The 16032-nt window shown below is 42.3% G+C and overlaps 1 protein-coding gene across 6 annotated transcripts in view; it reads right to left on the bottom strand.

The window, feature by feature from the left end:
* Positions 1-15804, bottom strand: part of LOC145419296 (protein NLRC3-like) — a 79764-nt gene extending 63960 nt beyond the window's left edge. Inside the window, exons 1-7 of one of the 6 annotated variants that reach the window (XM_080298063.1) lie at positions 15733-15804; positions 14526-14618; positions 14343-14441; positions 14090-14188; positions 13225-13326; positions 7622-7857; positions 5666-7505 (exon numbers count right to left, since the gene is read on the bottom strand). In XM_080298063.1, the coding sequence (XP_080154189.1) occupies positions 5666-7505; positions 7622-7857; positions 13225-13326; positions 14090-14188; positions 14343-14441; positions 14526-14614 (2465 nt within the window). In that variant the 5' untranslated portion in view covers positions 14615-14618; positions 15733-15804. Of the gene's footprint in view, positions 1-5665; positions 7506-7621; positions 7858-13224; positions 13327-14089; positions 14189-14342; positions 14442-14525; positions 14723-15732 lie in introns of those variants that run through there. The other 5 variants (XM_080298064.1, XM_080298061.1, XM_080298062.1 and 2 more) reach the window with 5 other exon arrangements.
* Positions 15805-16032: the final 228 nt, after the last annotated feature.

The raw sequence follows: 16032 nt of genomic DNA, 5'->3' as shown, positions 1-16032 counted from the left end.
ACTCTGCTGACCCACGACGAGATCTACTACAGGGGTGAAGTTAACCATCTGGCAGAGTGGTACAGCAACAACAACCTGTCCCTGAATGTGGAGAAGACCAACAGCGACTCTACTTCCTCTGCAAACTGAGAAGCACAAGAGACTCAACCCCCATTATGAGCACCTTTTACAGAGGCACAGTTGAGAGTATCCTCACCAGCTGCATCACTGTGTGGTATGACTCCTGCATTGGGTTCTGCAGGAAAAAATGACAACGGGTACTGAGAGCAGCCGAGAGCATTGTGGGGACCTCTCTTGCCTCCCTCCCCAGGAGATCTACTGCACCTGCCTCATCTGGAAGGTCCTCTCCATTACAGGTGACTCCACTCATCCCTTCAACAGCATCTTCAGTTTGCTGCCATTAGGAAGGACACTGAAGAGCCTCCAGGCCAGAACCAGCAGACTGAGAGACAGCTTCGTCCATTGGGCTGTCAGGATGCTGACCATCTCTGATTTGAGAAGGGGGGCCCAAGGGTACATCTTTTGCCATCTTACAATGCTGTGATTGTAGCCATTCCCCACTTTCTGTGAATGGTACTCATGGCCATTGATCAGTAGGCCTTGATTAGTTGTCATTGATCAATGGTCATAAGAATTTGCATACTGACAATCATGGAACTAACCCCCCAGCACATTGTTCATTCAGTGGCGCTAGTTTCCTTCACTATGCAAATGTACTATTTATAAGGTTGGGGAAACCTGCAGTCAGCTGAGACTGAAGAAGTCACTTGGATGAGTGACGAAACGTTTCTCCAACTGAAAATGTCCAGAAGAACAGAATCAACCTTTTGGGATTTACTTACCTGGATGATTAAGCACACATCAAGACGTTATTTTATTAAAAATTTTAAAATGTTAGCAGCACAAACAAGCATTTTTGCAACACAAACCAGCACAAACGTTTGACATCAATTTTGTTTGATTCCATTAATATGGGGGGGCTGGTTGACCTCTAGAAATTTTTGTTAATATCTTTAAAATAATAGCAGCACAAACAAAAATTTCTGCAGCACAAACCAGCACAAACGTTTGACATCAATTTTGTTTGATTTGGGTAATGTGGGGGGGCTGGTTGACCTCTAGAAATTTTTGTTAATATCTTTAAAATGATAGCAGCACAAATGAAAATTTTTGCAGCACAAACCAGCACAAACGTAGCACAAACGTTTGACATCAATTTTGTTTGATTTGGGTAATGTCGGGGGGCTGTTTGACCTTTTGACCTTTACCTTTTCATTAATATCTTTAAAACAGAAGCAGCACAAACGAAAATTTTAGCAGCACAAACCAGCACAAACGTAGCACAGTTGATTGACACCAATTTTGTTTGATTTGGGTAATGTGGGGGGGCTGGTTGACCTCTGATGACCTCTAGACATTTTTATTAATATCTTTCAAATGATAGCAGCACAAATGAAAATTTTTGCAGCACAAACCGGCACAAACGTAGCACAAACGTTTGACACCAATTTTGTTTGATTTAATTAATGTGGGGGGGCTGGTTGACCTTTGATGACCTCTAGAAATTTCTATTAATATCTTTAAAATGATAGCAGCACAAACGAAAATGTTTGCAGCACAAACCAGCACAAACGTAGCACAGTTAATTGACACCCATTTTGTTTGATTTACTTAATGTGGGGGGGCTGGTTGACCTCTGATGACCTCTAGGAATTTTTATTAATATCTTTCAAATGATAGCAGCACAAACGAAAATTTTTGCAGCACAAACCAGCACAAACGTAGCACAAACGTTTGATACCACTTTTGTTGGATTTGAAGAAGGTGGGGGGGCCAACTTCACTTACATCTTTAAGCTGGGCAGAGGGGGGAGGGGCGGTAGTTACACTCAGTAGCACAGGAACAGAGCCAGAGGGAGAGAGAGAGAAAGAGAGCCAGGGACAACAACATCACATTAGAAAGGTATAGTAATCATCCACAACTATTTTCGGTTGCAGATGATAAAGGATTCAGAAAGTGCGGATTCATGCGGGCCCATATGACAGAGAATGTGCATCTTCTTTTTGTTTTCATATTATAATTTATATTTAATTGTGTTGTGTTTTGCAGTGTTTTATGTTGTTTTCACTTTAAATTTGTAAAAGGAAACAGCTGAAAATTTAAATAGTTAAAAGTTGAAATGTGAATAGTTGATTTTTGTATTATCTGATTTATTTATTACATTTTATGTGGAGTGAATAAATAAAAGTATATTTACGGTGGTCCCTAGAGACAAAGCACATACAAACTTCAAATCACGTACGAACTCTGAAGCATGTACAAACTCCAAGACACGTAAAAATACGTACAAACTCCAAAACACGTAAAAACTCCAAAACACGTAAAAACTCCGAAGCACGTAAAAACTCAAAACACGTACAAAAGACAACAGAAGTGCTCCAGGATGCTGGGCGCAGTGTTGAGCTTTTGTTATCTTGTGGCTACACAAGCCAGCAAGTACCAACGACCGGATTTGGTGTGTGATTGTAACAGGTAGATTAACTTTTTTTTTAATTATTTGAATATATATGAGTGCCTGTGTATAAATACACAAACAATACACACATGCTTTCAATTGTGTAATTTAAGTGATCTAGTAGCTCTGCTTTGGAAGTTCAGTTCATGCTAGAAATGTGTCTTGGAGTTTGTACGTGTTTTGTCTCTAGGGGCCACCGCATATATTTATTTATAAACATATATAAATAAAACCACTTTTTTTACGTTAGTAATTCCTTTGTGCATAATTTTATATTATTGTGAATAATAAATTAATTAAAGCAACAAAACAACCTGAAGAGCCGGTTCGGAGCCGAAAGAGCCGGCTCTTTTTAGTGAACCGAGCCGAAAGAGCCGGCTCTCTAAAAAGAGCCGGAAATCCCATCACTAGCAGCGACACAGACGACTCGACTAACGTACTGCCACCTGCTGGCATAATGAGACACAGCAAGAAAAAATCTGGAAACTAAACTTCATTTTCACCCTTGACTATTGTAGGACACGCACACATCAATGAAACTAAACACATTTTTACTATAAATTCAGTTAATTTTAGTTAGTTTTGTGAACGCTCATTACAGTTTTAGTTAGTTTTCCTTTTTTGTTTTTATTTTTATTTCCGTTAACGAAAATGTTTTTTCACTTCTAGTTTTCGTTAGTTTTCGTTAACGATAATAACCTTGGTCACTGATGATGACTGCACATAACCAAGCAGTGTGTTACTCTGATATCAAATATGGATCCTGCTCTTATACCGTATTTTCACGACCATAAGGCGCACTGTGTTAAAAGGCGCAGTCTCAGTTATGTGTGCCCTTACTGTATTTAACACACACATAAGGCGCACTGGACCATAGGGCGCATACAAGTACCGTATGCGTATTTAAAAATAAAGTGGGAGCAAACCTGAATTCGGTACCTTACTCACATTTCTATTGCCGGTAATCGTCATCATCAACAACACACAAGCATACAAGTGTGCATATTTAAAAATAAAGCAGGAGCAAAACTGAGTTTGGTACTCACATTTTTATTACCAATAATCGTCATCATCAACAACACACAAGCATACAAGTGTGCGTATTTAAAAATAAAGCAGGAGCAAAACAAAGTTTGGTACTCACATTTTTATCATCAATCAAACCCATCGAAGTCCTCATCCTCTGTGTCTGAATTGAACAGCTGCGCTAAATCTCCATCAAACATGCCAGGTTCACTGTCTTCACCGTCAGAGTCACTTTCCGTGCCGTGCGGCTCCTCGGAAACGATGCCGGCTTTTGCGAAAGCTCGAACAACAGTGCCAGCAGACATGTTAGCCCAAGCATCTACAATCCATTGGCAAATTGTGGCGTAACTCGCCCGGCGCTGCCTTCCACTCTTAGTGAAACTGTGGTCTCCACCGGTCATCCATCGCTCCCAGGCCGCTCGCAGCCTTACTTTGAACGGGCGGTTCACACCGATGTCCAGCGGTTGGAGTTCCTTTGTCAGGCCTCTCGGAATGACAGCAAGCTCACAGTTCATTTGCTTCACAAGTTTTTTCACATCGGCTGTGAGATGGGCACGCATAGAGTCACAGATCAACAGCGATGGTGATGCGTGGAAAAAACCACCTGGTCTCCTTACATACACCTCCCTCAGCCACTCTTTCATCATTTCCTCATCCATCCAGCCCTTTTCATTTGCCCAGCCCTTAATGATGATTTCTGCTGGAAACTTCTCTTTAGGCAAAGTCTTTCGCTTAAAAATCACCATAGGCGGCAGTTTCTGTCCATTAGCATGGCAGCCAAGCACAACAGTAAAAGAAGACTTTTCATACTCCGTTGTGCGTATCGCTACCGTGCTGGTCCCCTTCTTCTCCACAGTGTGACTCACCGGGATGTCAAAAGTGAGCGGGACCTCGTCCATGTTAGTGATGTGGCTGGGCTGGATGTTTTTGTCGCCGATGTGTTTGCTGCAGTAGGAGCGGAAGATGGCCAGCTTTTCCTTATAATCCGCTGGAAGTTGCTGCGCTACCGTAGTCCTGGTCCGGATGGAAAAAATGGCACCGTTTCATAAAACGAAAGCAAACCTCCTTGGAAATGTTCAATGTTCATCTCTTCAGCTAGTGAAACTGCTTTTAGCCGAATGGTGACCGTCGAAACGCTTCTCCCGCTCGCTCTTTGCTCGATGATCCACCGCTCGAGTCTTTCCTCCAACTCGAGCCACCTCGCCTTATGTCCGCGGAAACTCAGCTGCGTATTCTTGACCTGCCGGAGCTTGTTTTCCAGCTTCCTCCATTTGCGAACCATCGATTCGTTAATCTTAAATTCTCTCGCCACTGCTCGATTTCCATGTTCCTCCGCGTAGCTGATGGCCTTCAGTTTAAACTGTGCTTCGTAAGCGTGTCTCTTTGCCATTTTCAGGGTTGTTAAAACAACGATGTCCTGCATAATGCACATACCTGTTCTTTTATACAGGTATGTGCGATTGTCCCGGTATATACGATCAACGCCCACACTTCACCCTTTAACGTTCTCATGGTGTTCTCTACTACGTCCTCCTTACAACACATAGGGCGCACCGCGCTATAGGGCGCGCCGCACTTTTTGAAGAAAATCTAAGACTTTTAAGTGCGCCTTATGGTCGTGAAAATACGGTAATAATGATCATCAGATGATATTATTGTGTTATTTTGTAGCTGAATACGATGTTTGTGTGATTATCAGTGAAAGAAGCAGTGAGGAGGATGGAGAGAGAGAGAGGACAGAGGGTGAAGTTAGAAACACTAAAAGGATTTTTCATGGATTTCATGGATGATTTGAGTGATTTCCAGCAGGACACTTAAACATGTCAGTGGACGTCCTAAAGAACATATTCACTGATATGAAACGTGTCATTGAACAGGATCAATATCAGTGGAAACATTGTGGAAACAGCTGTGACTGCATGGATGTGACACACTTCAAATCTGTTTTCCACTCTTGGATTTGGGATCCATGGAGCTGCTGCTGAGTCTGTACAATAAAGGAATGGTGTGGAAGGTTGCAGAGTACGGACACAAACACTTTGTGGTAACAATCTGATTTTATTTTCAACATTAAACTACTAACCTACACTGATCAATGATGTTAATGATCACATCTGGACTCACCGAGCCTTTCTGCAGTTCCTCACAGCTGGAATCAGTCTCTGTCGTCCACACATTGATGTGTTGTACTTCTGCAGGTCCAACTCATCCAGAACCTCCTCTGACATCTGCAGCATGAAGGCCAGAGCTGAGCACTGGATCTCAGAGAGTTCCTTCTTTGATCTGTTCTCTGACTTCAGGAACTCTTGGATCTCCTGGAATAATGAGAGGTGGTTCATCTCCATCAGACAGTGGAAGATGTTGATGCTTCTGTCAGGAGAGATTTTATCACTGTTCATCTCCTTCAGGTTGTTGATGACTCTCTGGATGGTTCCTGGACTGATCCCTGTCTGACCCAGCAGACCTACTAAGAGTCTCTGGTTGGACTCCAGACAGAGGCCATGAAGGAAGCGAACAAACAGGTCCAGGTGGCCATTTTTACTCTGGAGGGATTTATACATGACTTTAGTCAAAAAGACATCCATTGATGGGAAGCTATAAGACTTGAACATGTTCTTAAAAAAAGATCTGTTTTTGTTTTCTTCTCGGAAATTCCCTAGAAAACCTTCTACCACCTTTGTCTTCCTGTTGGTGTGACAGTGGAACATGTAGACTGCAGCCAGAAACTCCTGAATGCTCAGATGAACAAAGCAGTAGACTGGTTTCTGGAAGATCACACACTCTCTTTTGAAGATCTCTGTACAAACTCCTGAGTACACCGAGGCCTCTGTCACATCCAGACCACACTGCTCCAGGTCTTCTTGGTAGAACATGATGTTTCCTTTCTCCAGATGTTCAAACGCCAGCCTCCCCAGCTTCAGAAGAACTTCCCTGTCAGCCTCCGTCAGCTCCTGTGGACTCGTCTCATGTCCCTCATGGTACTTGTTCTTCTTCCTCTTTGTCTGAACCAGCAGGAAGTGTGAGTACATGTCAGTCAGGGTCTTGGGCAGCTCTCCTCTCTGCTCTGTAGTCAACATGTGCTCCAGAACTGTAGCAGTGATCCAGCAGAAGACTGGGATACTACACATGATGTGGAGGCTCCTGGATGTCTTCATGTGGGAGATGATTCTTCTGGACAGCTCTTCATCACTGAATCTCCTCCTGAAGTACTCCTCCTTCTGGGCGTCAGTGAAGCCTCGTACTTCTGTTAGCCTGTCAACACATGTAGGAGGGATCTGATTGGCTGCTGCGGGTCGGGAAGTTATCCAGACGAGAGCCGAGGGAAGCAGATTCCCCTGGATGAGGTTTGTCAGCAGCTGGCTGACTGATGACTTCTGTGTGACATCAGACAGCAGCTTCCTGTTGGTGAAATCCAATGAAAGTCTGCTTTCATCCAGGCCGTCAAAGATGAACAAAAGCTGAGAGACAGCCAGCTTCTCTGCTGTGACCTTCTGTAATGTTGGATGGAAAACATGGAGCAGCTCCAGAAGACTGTACTGCTCATCTCTGATCAGGTTCAGCTCCCTGAATGAAAGCAGAACCACCACACTGACATGTTGGTTCTCCAAGCCCTCTGCCCAGTCCAGAGTGAACTTCTGCACTGAGAAGGTTTTTCCAACACCAGCCACGCCGTTGGTCAGAACCACTCTGATGGGTCTCTGTTGGTCAGGTAAGGCTTTAAAGATGTCCTGGCACCTGATTGGAGCGTCATGGAGGGCGTCCATCTTGGAAGCTGTCTCCAGCTGCCTCACCTCATGTTGGGTATGAACCTCTTCACTCTGTCCCTCTGTGATGTAGAGCTCAGTGTAGATGGTGTTGAGGAGGGTTCTACTTCCTGTTTCATCACTTCCTTCACTCACACGTTCACATCTCCTCCTCAGACTGATCTTATGTTCATCTAAAACCTCCTGCAGACCAACATCTGCTGAAAGAAAGAAAAGCAATGAGACTAAAGAGAAAGAAAACTCTTCAATGTCTGAACAACACAAGAAGTCCAGTTTTCAGAAATGAGTCCATCAGCAGACAGATGTTCAGTCTTACTTTGTACACAGCTGCTCTGACTGGCTGTCTGCAGTCCAGCTCTGCTTCTGGATCTTTCTCCACACTGGGGACAGGAGGAGTCTCCTGATGAAGCAGACTGGTCCCAGTATGAGGAGATGCACTGTCTGCAGAACCAGTGTCCACAGCTGGTAGAGACTGGATCATTCAGGACGTCCTGACACAAAGCACAGCAGGACAGCTGCTCCTCCTCACAAACACCACTCCTCTTCCTCTCTCTGTGAACACATTTCTTCATCACTAAAACATTTACTGTCAGTGAAAAACATCCAGATGTGACCAAACTGCAGTTCCTCACAGTTCCTTTGATTTCATCAACACTAATGAGCTGCTCTTCCTGTCTGCCTGTCTCATTAAAAACTGAGTGATGAATACAAACTCAACACTTTCTCTTCTAGTATCTAGTTTCTCTTCTAGTATAAACTCTGTGTCTCTCTGGCTGGCTCATGATGGCTTTTCAGGTTTTATGTTTTGCTCTCTCCTGCTATGGTTTTGCCTGCCTGGGTGGAGCTTGTAATGGCCTCTCGCTCTTGGTCCACACAGTTATGATGATTACACCACCTTTTGCTGACTCACCTGGGCTTACCGGTAACCATTTAACGCTGCGGCATGGAGCAGTTTGTCACTGGGACATTGACCCTCCTGTGTTCATGATCTCAGCTCCTTGCTAAGAAATCTCTCTCTAAATTCACCAGTTGGGTTAACTTTGTGTATACTTTGAGTAAATATTTCCCCGGACCTGGTTACAGACGCTTACCTGTGATTCCTGTGTGTGGCTGTGTGAGTGGAGAGCAGGACAAGAGTGACTGAAGAGGAGTGAGTGTGGACTCCCTTCCCTCTTTTCCCTGGAGCCCTGGACCCCCTCCCCAACTCACTGTACATATATAGAGCACTGTGGTTCACCCCTTTGGTAAATAAACTGTCACCTTTTTGTTTGTCAGAACTCAGTCTGTGCTTGAGTTCCTCTGTTAGCCATGACATTTTGTTGGTTCTCTCTCTTCAGGTCCCTGTAAGTGTTTGATCTAAAACATTATATTTATTCTGCTTTGATTGTTTTGTGTGCTGAGGGACATTGTTGCATGATCCACTCAAATATCCTGATACTTTCAGAAAGTTGGAGAGCTCTCCTGGCTTGCTTAGTCTTTGCTCTGTACTGCAGTACTTGCATTGATTTCACTGGACAAGTCTGCATGTGAATCTACAACTGATCTGACATTGTGGCACAAACACAGTAAACAAACACTACGAGCACCTTGTTTCATGTGCAGTGGCTTTCTTCTTATTCTGTTACTGAACACTGTATGAAAAGCCTCTCACTGCCAGCATCCTTCCAGCCCCACGACAACAAGACCAACTCACATCTTCACAACACCAAGAATTTTTCCCCTTTTCTTTGGAGAAACTGAGAAGCCAATAGGATTGTAGCCTAAACTTGCCCACAGTCCTGCTTCATCACTGCTCACTCCTACCTGTGTTGGTGCTCAGTGGACAGTCATAGCCTGCTGCTAGCATGAATGCTAAATGTACTGCTGTGGATGATCAGCAGAACAAGATGTTGTCAGTTTGAATACAGATGAACTGAGAAAAACACTTTAAATACAGCAAACAGTCAAAGTGCATTCGGGGCTTTAGCTGACAGCTCTTTGTGCTAACAAACAAAACTCTCTTAGTTTAAGCCAGCAGACTTTACCAAACACAAAGCCTGCTGCTGCCTCCATGGGTTAGCTTGTGTGACTGGTGTTTGCACCAATGAAATCTAAATCACACTAACGTGTCCTCCAAGGTGTTTGGTGGGAGCACTGAGTGAAACATAAGAGCTCTGGTAAAATAACAAACAGGGCTGTGAGAGCAACTGAAGTGATAAAAATACTGTTTAAACTCAACTTGGGATCAACTTGATCCCTATTTTCTTAAGTTGGCTGCAGATTTTATAGCAGAACCAATAACTTACATTTTTAATCTTAGCCTCTCGAAAAGTGAGATCCCTGTAACATGGAAATCTGCCTATGTTCTCCCTTTGCTGAAAGGAGGTGATCCTTCAGATGTTAATAATAACAGGCCCATATCTAAATTGTGTGTTCTAGCAAAAGTTCTAGAAAAGTTCATTAGTGAACAACTGAAAGACTTTTTGGACCAAAATTCAGTTCTTTCCCAACATCAGTCAGAATTCAGAAAACAACACAGCACAATAACTGCTGCTATTAAAGTGGTTAATGACATTGTTGATTCAATGGACTGCAAAAAATACTGTGCTGCTCTTTTTCTTGACTTGTCAAAGGCTTTTGATACAGTTGACCATGCTATTTTATTAAATAGACTAATCAATATCTATCTGTAAATGCTGTAGGTTGGTTTTCAAATTACTTGTCAGCAAGAAAACAGTGTGTCCATGCTGCTGGGTCTTCTTCCTCTTTTCTCCCAGTATCCAAAGGAGCTCCGCAGGGCTCCATATTAGGACCATTGCTATTTTCTCTTTACATAAACAACCTTTGTGATAATTTGTCAAATGCAGCATTTCATCTTTATGCAGATGACACAGTTATTTATTGTTCATCCCCTTCAGTAGCACAAACCCTGCAATTTCTGCAGTCTGCCTTTGATGTCGTTCAGTCCCATTTAACTCAAATTAAGTTGGTGTTAAATCCAGAGAAATCCAAGTTCATGTTATTCTCAAATGGCAAAGAGTTGTTAGCTACGTCTCCTAAGATTAAAACAATTCAAAGAACTGAAATTGAAATGGTCACATCTTACAAGTATCTAGGGATCATTATAGATCAGAATTTGTCATTTAAGTCTCACATTCAAAGTCTTGTGTCGAAGTTAAAACTAAAACTAGGTTACTTTTTTAGAAACCAATCCTGTTTCTCCCTCTAAGTGAGAAAACATTTGATTCGTGCAACCTTTTTACCTTCATTGGATTATGGTGACCTGCTTTTTATGAATGCACCTGCCCACTACCTAAAGAGGTTGGATACTGTGTACCATTGTGCTTTACGTTTTATTACTGGCTATGGAAATCGTGTACATCATTGTTCTTTGTATGCTGCTGCTAAATCTTTGCATATTCGCAGACTCTCCCATTGGTTGATCTTTATCTATAAATCTCTCCTTGGGCTGGTTCCATCTTATTTATGTGTTTATATGTGTAAAAACCACAACCAATACAGCCTTCGTTCGCTCAAAATCATACAATTGATTGTCCCAAAAATCAGAACAGAATTGGGGAAAAAGGCTTTTAAATACACTGCCCCTGCTTATAATAATAATAAACTGCAGAAGGAACTGAAATTATCAGAATTGGTTACCTTGGGAGAGTTTAAGTCTGTCTTAAAGGAACGAGAGAACAGCTCTTTTACTCAGTGTGATTGTTTTTAATGTACTCTTAATTTGATCTGTTATTGTATATTTTACACATGTTGGTATTGGATATTCAGGGCTCTAGAGTGCGACCAAATTTTTCAGTGGTGCGACTAAAAATAAATATTTTTGTTTGACCAACTGTTCGGGTAACAAAAAAAAAAATCTCTGCAACTCTCCGTGTGGTCAACAACAGACACACATTATGCCCCTATCGTGGACTAAACCAATCAGAGATAGTCAGGGGCGGGACCTCTCTGATTGGCCGTGGTCCAGTTGAAAGTGCAGGTGGAAGAGAGAGGTGAGTAGCTTGAATAAAGCGATATCAATTCATTAACGGATTCCACACATAGACGTAAACACAGAGCGGACCCGACGCATCACAATTAGCTTTGTCTTTCTCAGCTTTCTCACCTGACGGCCCGTAGACGGACACGCTGTCGGAGCTCAGCGATTCTGATGCGTCGGGTCCGCTCTGTGTTTACGTCTTTTTTGCGCTGATTCTGAGCTGCAGGTTTTGTCTCTCCAACCAAAATTTGCCGAGCCAGCAGCAAAAGAAGCAGCAAACTGCGCTTCACATTTGATCAATGTCGTCATGAATTCCCTCTGAGTTTTGCTGTTTTGCTTCCACCACGATAAAAATCACACTTCCTGCACAGCTCTCTCTCTCTGTGTACTTTAGGAACAGTTTCCCGTCTCAAATCTGTTTTCTGCATTATTCATTTGCTTATTACCCACCAGTCTACCCTTGTTTACAGCGCTGTCTTTTTCTTTTTTCACTTAAATGACCTCGGACAAGAAAGCCTAATTTCTGATGTTCAATACTGAAGAAATTTAAACTTCTTAAAATTATGCAAAATTGCAGAATATTGCAGAATATTTTTAAGGTTATCTGCTATAAAAAGCCAGACCAGGAAAATCTCCTTCATGTTTTTCTGTGTTTTATTCTCAGTTACTTTCACACAAAGGCATCTGCTGTGATTTTCACAATTCTGATGAAGTCTCATGTACTGATAAATGATCAGAATTATAATATTTCTGACTGTCTGAGGCTAAATTGAATCAAATCAGGACTTTGAGAACCGGAATCGAATGGATTATAGAAATCAGTGATGATACCCAGCCCTAGTGAGCAGCCTACGCCCGACAGAAGTGGATGTAGCTGTGGGTAATAAGAAAAGATGAAAAGAACGATTGATAACTTTTTTTGTTAAGTTAAGGCCTGAACCGTCTGAAATTCATAGCCAGTGCTCTGACACAGTGCCATCAATCTTTGAATGCTGAAAAAGCACAGTGTATCCAGGAAACACATTATATGCTGCAATAAATGCACTGCCCAAGTGTCCCCTCTCCCCACTGCCTTTCAGCAACAGACAGCAGCAAAGAGGTCGTCAGAGGAGGCCGAGATGATGATTAAGTTTAACATTTTCTACAATATTGAATAAGCACTTTAAGCACAAGTTTGTTAGTTAATAATTTAGAAATGAATATTGTCTGTATGGACTTCCCCCCCAAAGAAAGTGCACATGTAAAACTGCGGTGTTAAGCGATGTGGTTGAAAAATTTGAGTGCGCCTAACTTTTGTGCTGGTACGCCTAAATTTTTAAAGTTAGGCGTACCGGTGCGCCCATGTCAAAAAGTTAGTCTAGAGCCCTGATATTGTATTTGTTTTAAATGTTATATACCTATGTGGTATGTGACTTTTGTTGCCATGATGCCAGGTCTCTCTTGGAAATGAGATTTTTAATCTCAATGAGATTTTTTTACCTGGATAAATAAAGGACTAATAAAAATAAAGATAAAAAAACACTTTGATGTTCTCTCGTCACCTAACAAAGTCCAAACCCTGTGAACTATTTTAGCTTTAATAACTGTGGATTCAGGTATCCTGAACCCATCTTTGGACATTTGTAATGAAATATTTTAAAACTCCATCAGAGACTCCTGATGTGGCTGTTTGGAGAAGGAAAAGAGGGACAAAGTGGAGCGTCGAGCTGAGGCTTCATTCACTGCAAACCTACAGTTATGTTTCCTTATTTCTGCTGTTTGCATGTTCACAGCTGAAATAAAGCTGCCTCTTTGACTTCATCCTGTTGTGTTTGGGTCCAATCCTGCCTGCCACACAGCGCTACAGGACAAAGTCTAAGATTTTTATCTTTTTAATGAATCTTTGGTCATATTTATCCAGGAAACACAAACATGTAAAGGAGTCATCACAGTTCTCTGACCTCGTTGGTCCAGGTGCAGCACTGAAGTGTGGAGGGTGAGGTATGGACCGGTCACTCCTCACAGACGGACAGCTGGATCCTGCAGACTGTGACCTCTGACCTCTGCAGACACAAACATGTTTTATTCAATGATCAATTCTCTGATAAAGTGATTGAAGCAGCTGTGGTCACACAGACTGCAGATAATGCAGCTGTTTCCTGTCAGTAACAGTCCTCTTAGATTAGAGTTCAGCTTTTTACAGGAAAACAAATGTCCCTGAATGCAACAGTGAGACACAGTCTGCCTGTGTGGCTGTGGTAGCTGCCGTTAGGAGCGCTCATGTGTTTGCAGTTAGACGAGGAGATGTTACCATCATGGACACGTTAACAAATCCTGCAGCATCACGTGGCACAAACACTTTGTGTTCCTTTCATCTGCAAGCAACAGGAAGTTCATTAATAAAGGCGGGATGGAGACTTGCCTGTGATGGTTCTCCTTCATCCAGCTGTTACACACATCTGGGCTCACACGACGAGCCTTTGTCTAATACAGCAGCTGCTCTCTGAACACTTTTCTGAAGAGGAGCTGCACAAACCTTTGTTTGCTTTCTAGAGCAGCGTATCAAAGTCAAACTACCCACTGCTAGCAGCTGTTTCTATCATAGTTTAGGATCCAGATGTGTGAGGTCTGAATTTACACCTCTGATTAAAATACATAGTTAAAAACAGCTAATTGAGTCCAAATGTGTCTTAAACCAGATAAACTGACAGTTACAGCTGAGCCTGTGTGTCCTTGGAGACACTGCTCTGCTACAGAGATGCATTTTAGAAACCAGGAAACATCAAAATCATTTAAATCAGAGAGTTCTTGTTACTAACAGCTCACCTCTCTGCAGCAGACACTGGCTGGGATTTAAAATTAATGCCTCGAGGATTGGACCGGTCACTCTTTAAGGACACAGAGCTGGATGGTTTCTGATTGACGCTAAAAATAAGTGAACATGAAACATGTGTCACATCCAATGTGTCCAATACATTACATAAAAAGCATAAAGTATGAAAATAGTATATTATTTAAATTGTTAAATAGTAAAAAGCTGATTAAAATTTCAAACATTTTAATACTGACATGAACTTACTTTTCGTCAGATGACTTTTTTCGCCCTAAATTACAAAAGAACTGCTTCACCCGTTTGCTCTTAGAGGACACAGAGCTGGGTGGAGGTCCAGGCGGGTTCCTGTGAATAATGATGGAGCAGTGATGTGAGTGCTGTGCTGTGACATGGAGAAGAGTCATGGACAGTTAGAGATGGTCATCTCACCTCTGAGCTTTGGTCTGGCTCTCATGTTCCCCACACAGAGTGCTTTTAGAGGGAGGGACTCCCTCCTCTCTGTCCTCACACTGATCCATGCTGCTGAAAACGTCCAGATGAACAGAATCAACTCTTTGGGGATTTACTGGATGATTGAGCATCCAGACACTTTTTAATATTTTACTAATTTCTGAAGCTTTTTACCAACTTTGTTCAAATTGGTCTGCTGTCATTTTACTGTTGATAAAAAGAGATTTTGAGTTTGAGTGTTGACGTTTCCATGTGGGACTGTTGCTGCAACACCAGGATGTTACTACAGAATACACTTTATATTGTGAGCACTTGGATGTTAGTCCAGTGGTCCTAAACTGACACACCTGCACCTGGATTCATTCTGACCAGATTTGGGCTATGTCCACACGTAGTTTGGATTTTGATTCTGGCTTGGATAACGTGCAATCGATTGATTAAAATCCTGAATTGATTTTTTAATATAAATTTAATTTGGCCAAAACGCCAGAATCTCAGGTTAAACCTCCCAAAATTTCAACAACCACAGGGAACTCATACAATCATTACAATACAGGGAACTCCAGAGGACACCGTGTCCTATGTGTCCTCTGGAGTTCCCTGTATTAAGCACATAAACCTGTGACACAAAAATCACCAAACTCGGACGACCACAGACTGTTTTCCTTCCTAGTGATGAAGGAAAATGCTGGGCTGGCATGCAAAGGGGCATTTATTCCCTTCAAGGACCCGAAACTTCATAAAGCACCCCTCCAATAGCCAAACCCACCTGTTCTCTGATTGGATTGTTAAATTTGTGATTGACATGACACTGGCCAATCAGATGAAAGGAAGAAAAATAGGGACGTACTTGTAACTTGAAACTTGAGTGCAGAGTTTCACACGTATTGCTTGGCTAAGTCCACACACAAATTCTTTTTCCACCTACAAATCCTGATTTACAAGTACAAAATATTTATGACCACAATTCGAGCCCATACAGCCACAGACTGACGGAGGCAGGAGAAGCTGCCTACAGACATCAGTCAGTGGATCCACAGTAACATCGAGTTCAGCTGCTGATCATCAACTGTTTCTGTCTCGTTCCTAGACTCTGATCTCACATAAAACGAAGCAGATTTATGCTGAAACTAAGCTGCACACAGCTGATGTCAGCCAGGAAAACAGTACAGACTGCTAACGTTACCTTAACTTCGAGACGATCAACTGCGCCACAACATTCACGAAAGCGAAAGTAAAAGCGACGGAAGGAAACGATCAGAGAGGCATTTGAGGACGGTCAGAGTCAGGAACCTCAGAAACGCATCAGGCTGGAGTTTAATTCTGTTTTCATCTTTAGAAACATCTGGAAATAGTTATAAAAACGCTGCGTAATAAAGAAAAATAGTGTAGATTAGTTTGAGTTGTGTTTAGCTGAGCTGTGTCTTTAATCTGAAGTTCATTTTGTGGAGGAGCAGCAAGACTTTCAGTGTTACTCTCAGAGAAA

Source organism: Astatotilapia calliptera, chromosome 3, assembly GCF_964374335.1.
Source record: "Astatotilapia calliptera chromosome 3, fAstCal68.1, whole genome shotgun sequence".
NCBI classification, from domain to species: domain Eukaryota; kingdom Metazoa; phylum Chordata; class Actinopteri; order Cichliformes; family Cichlidae; genus Astatotilapia; species Astatotilapia calliptera.
This window is presented reverse-complemented; position numbering and strand designations above follow the sequence as displayed.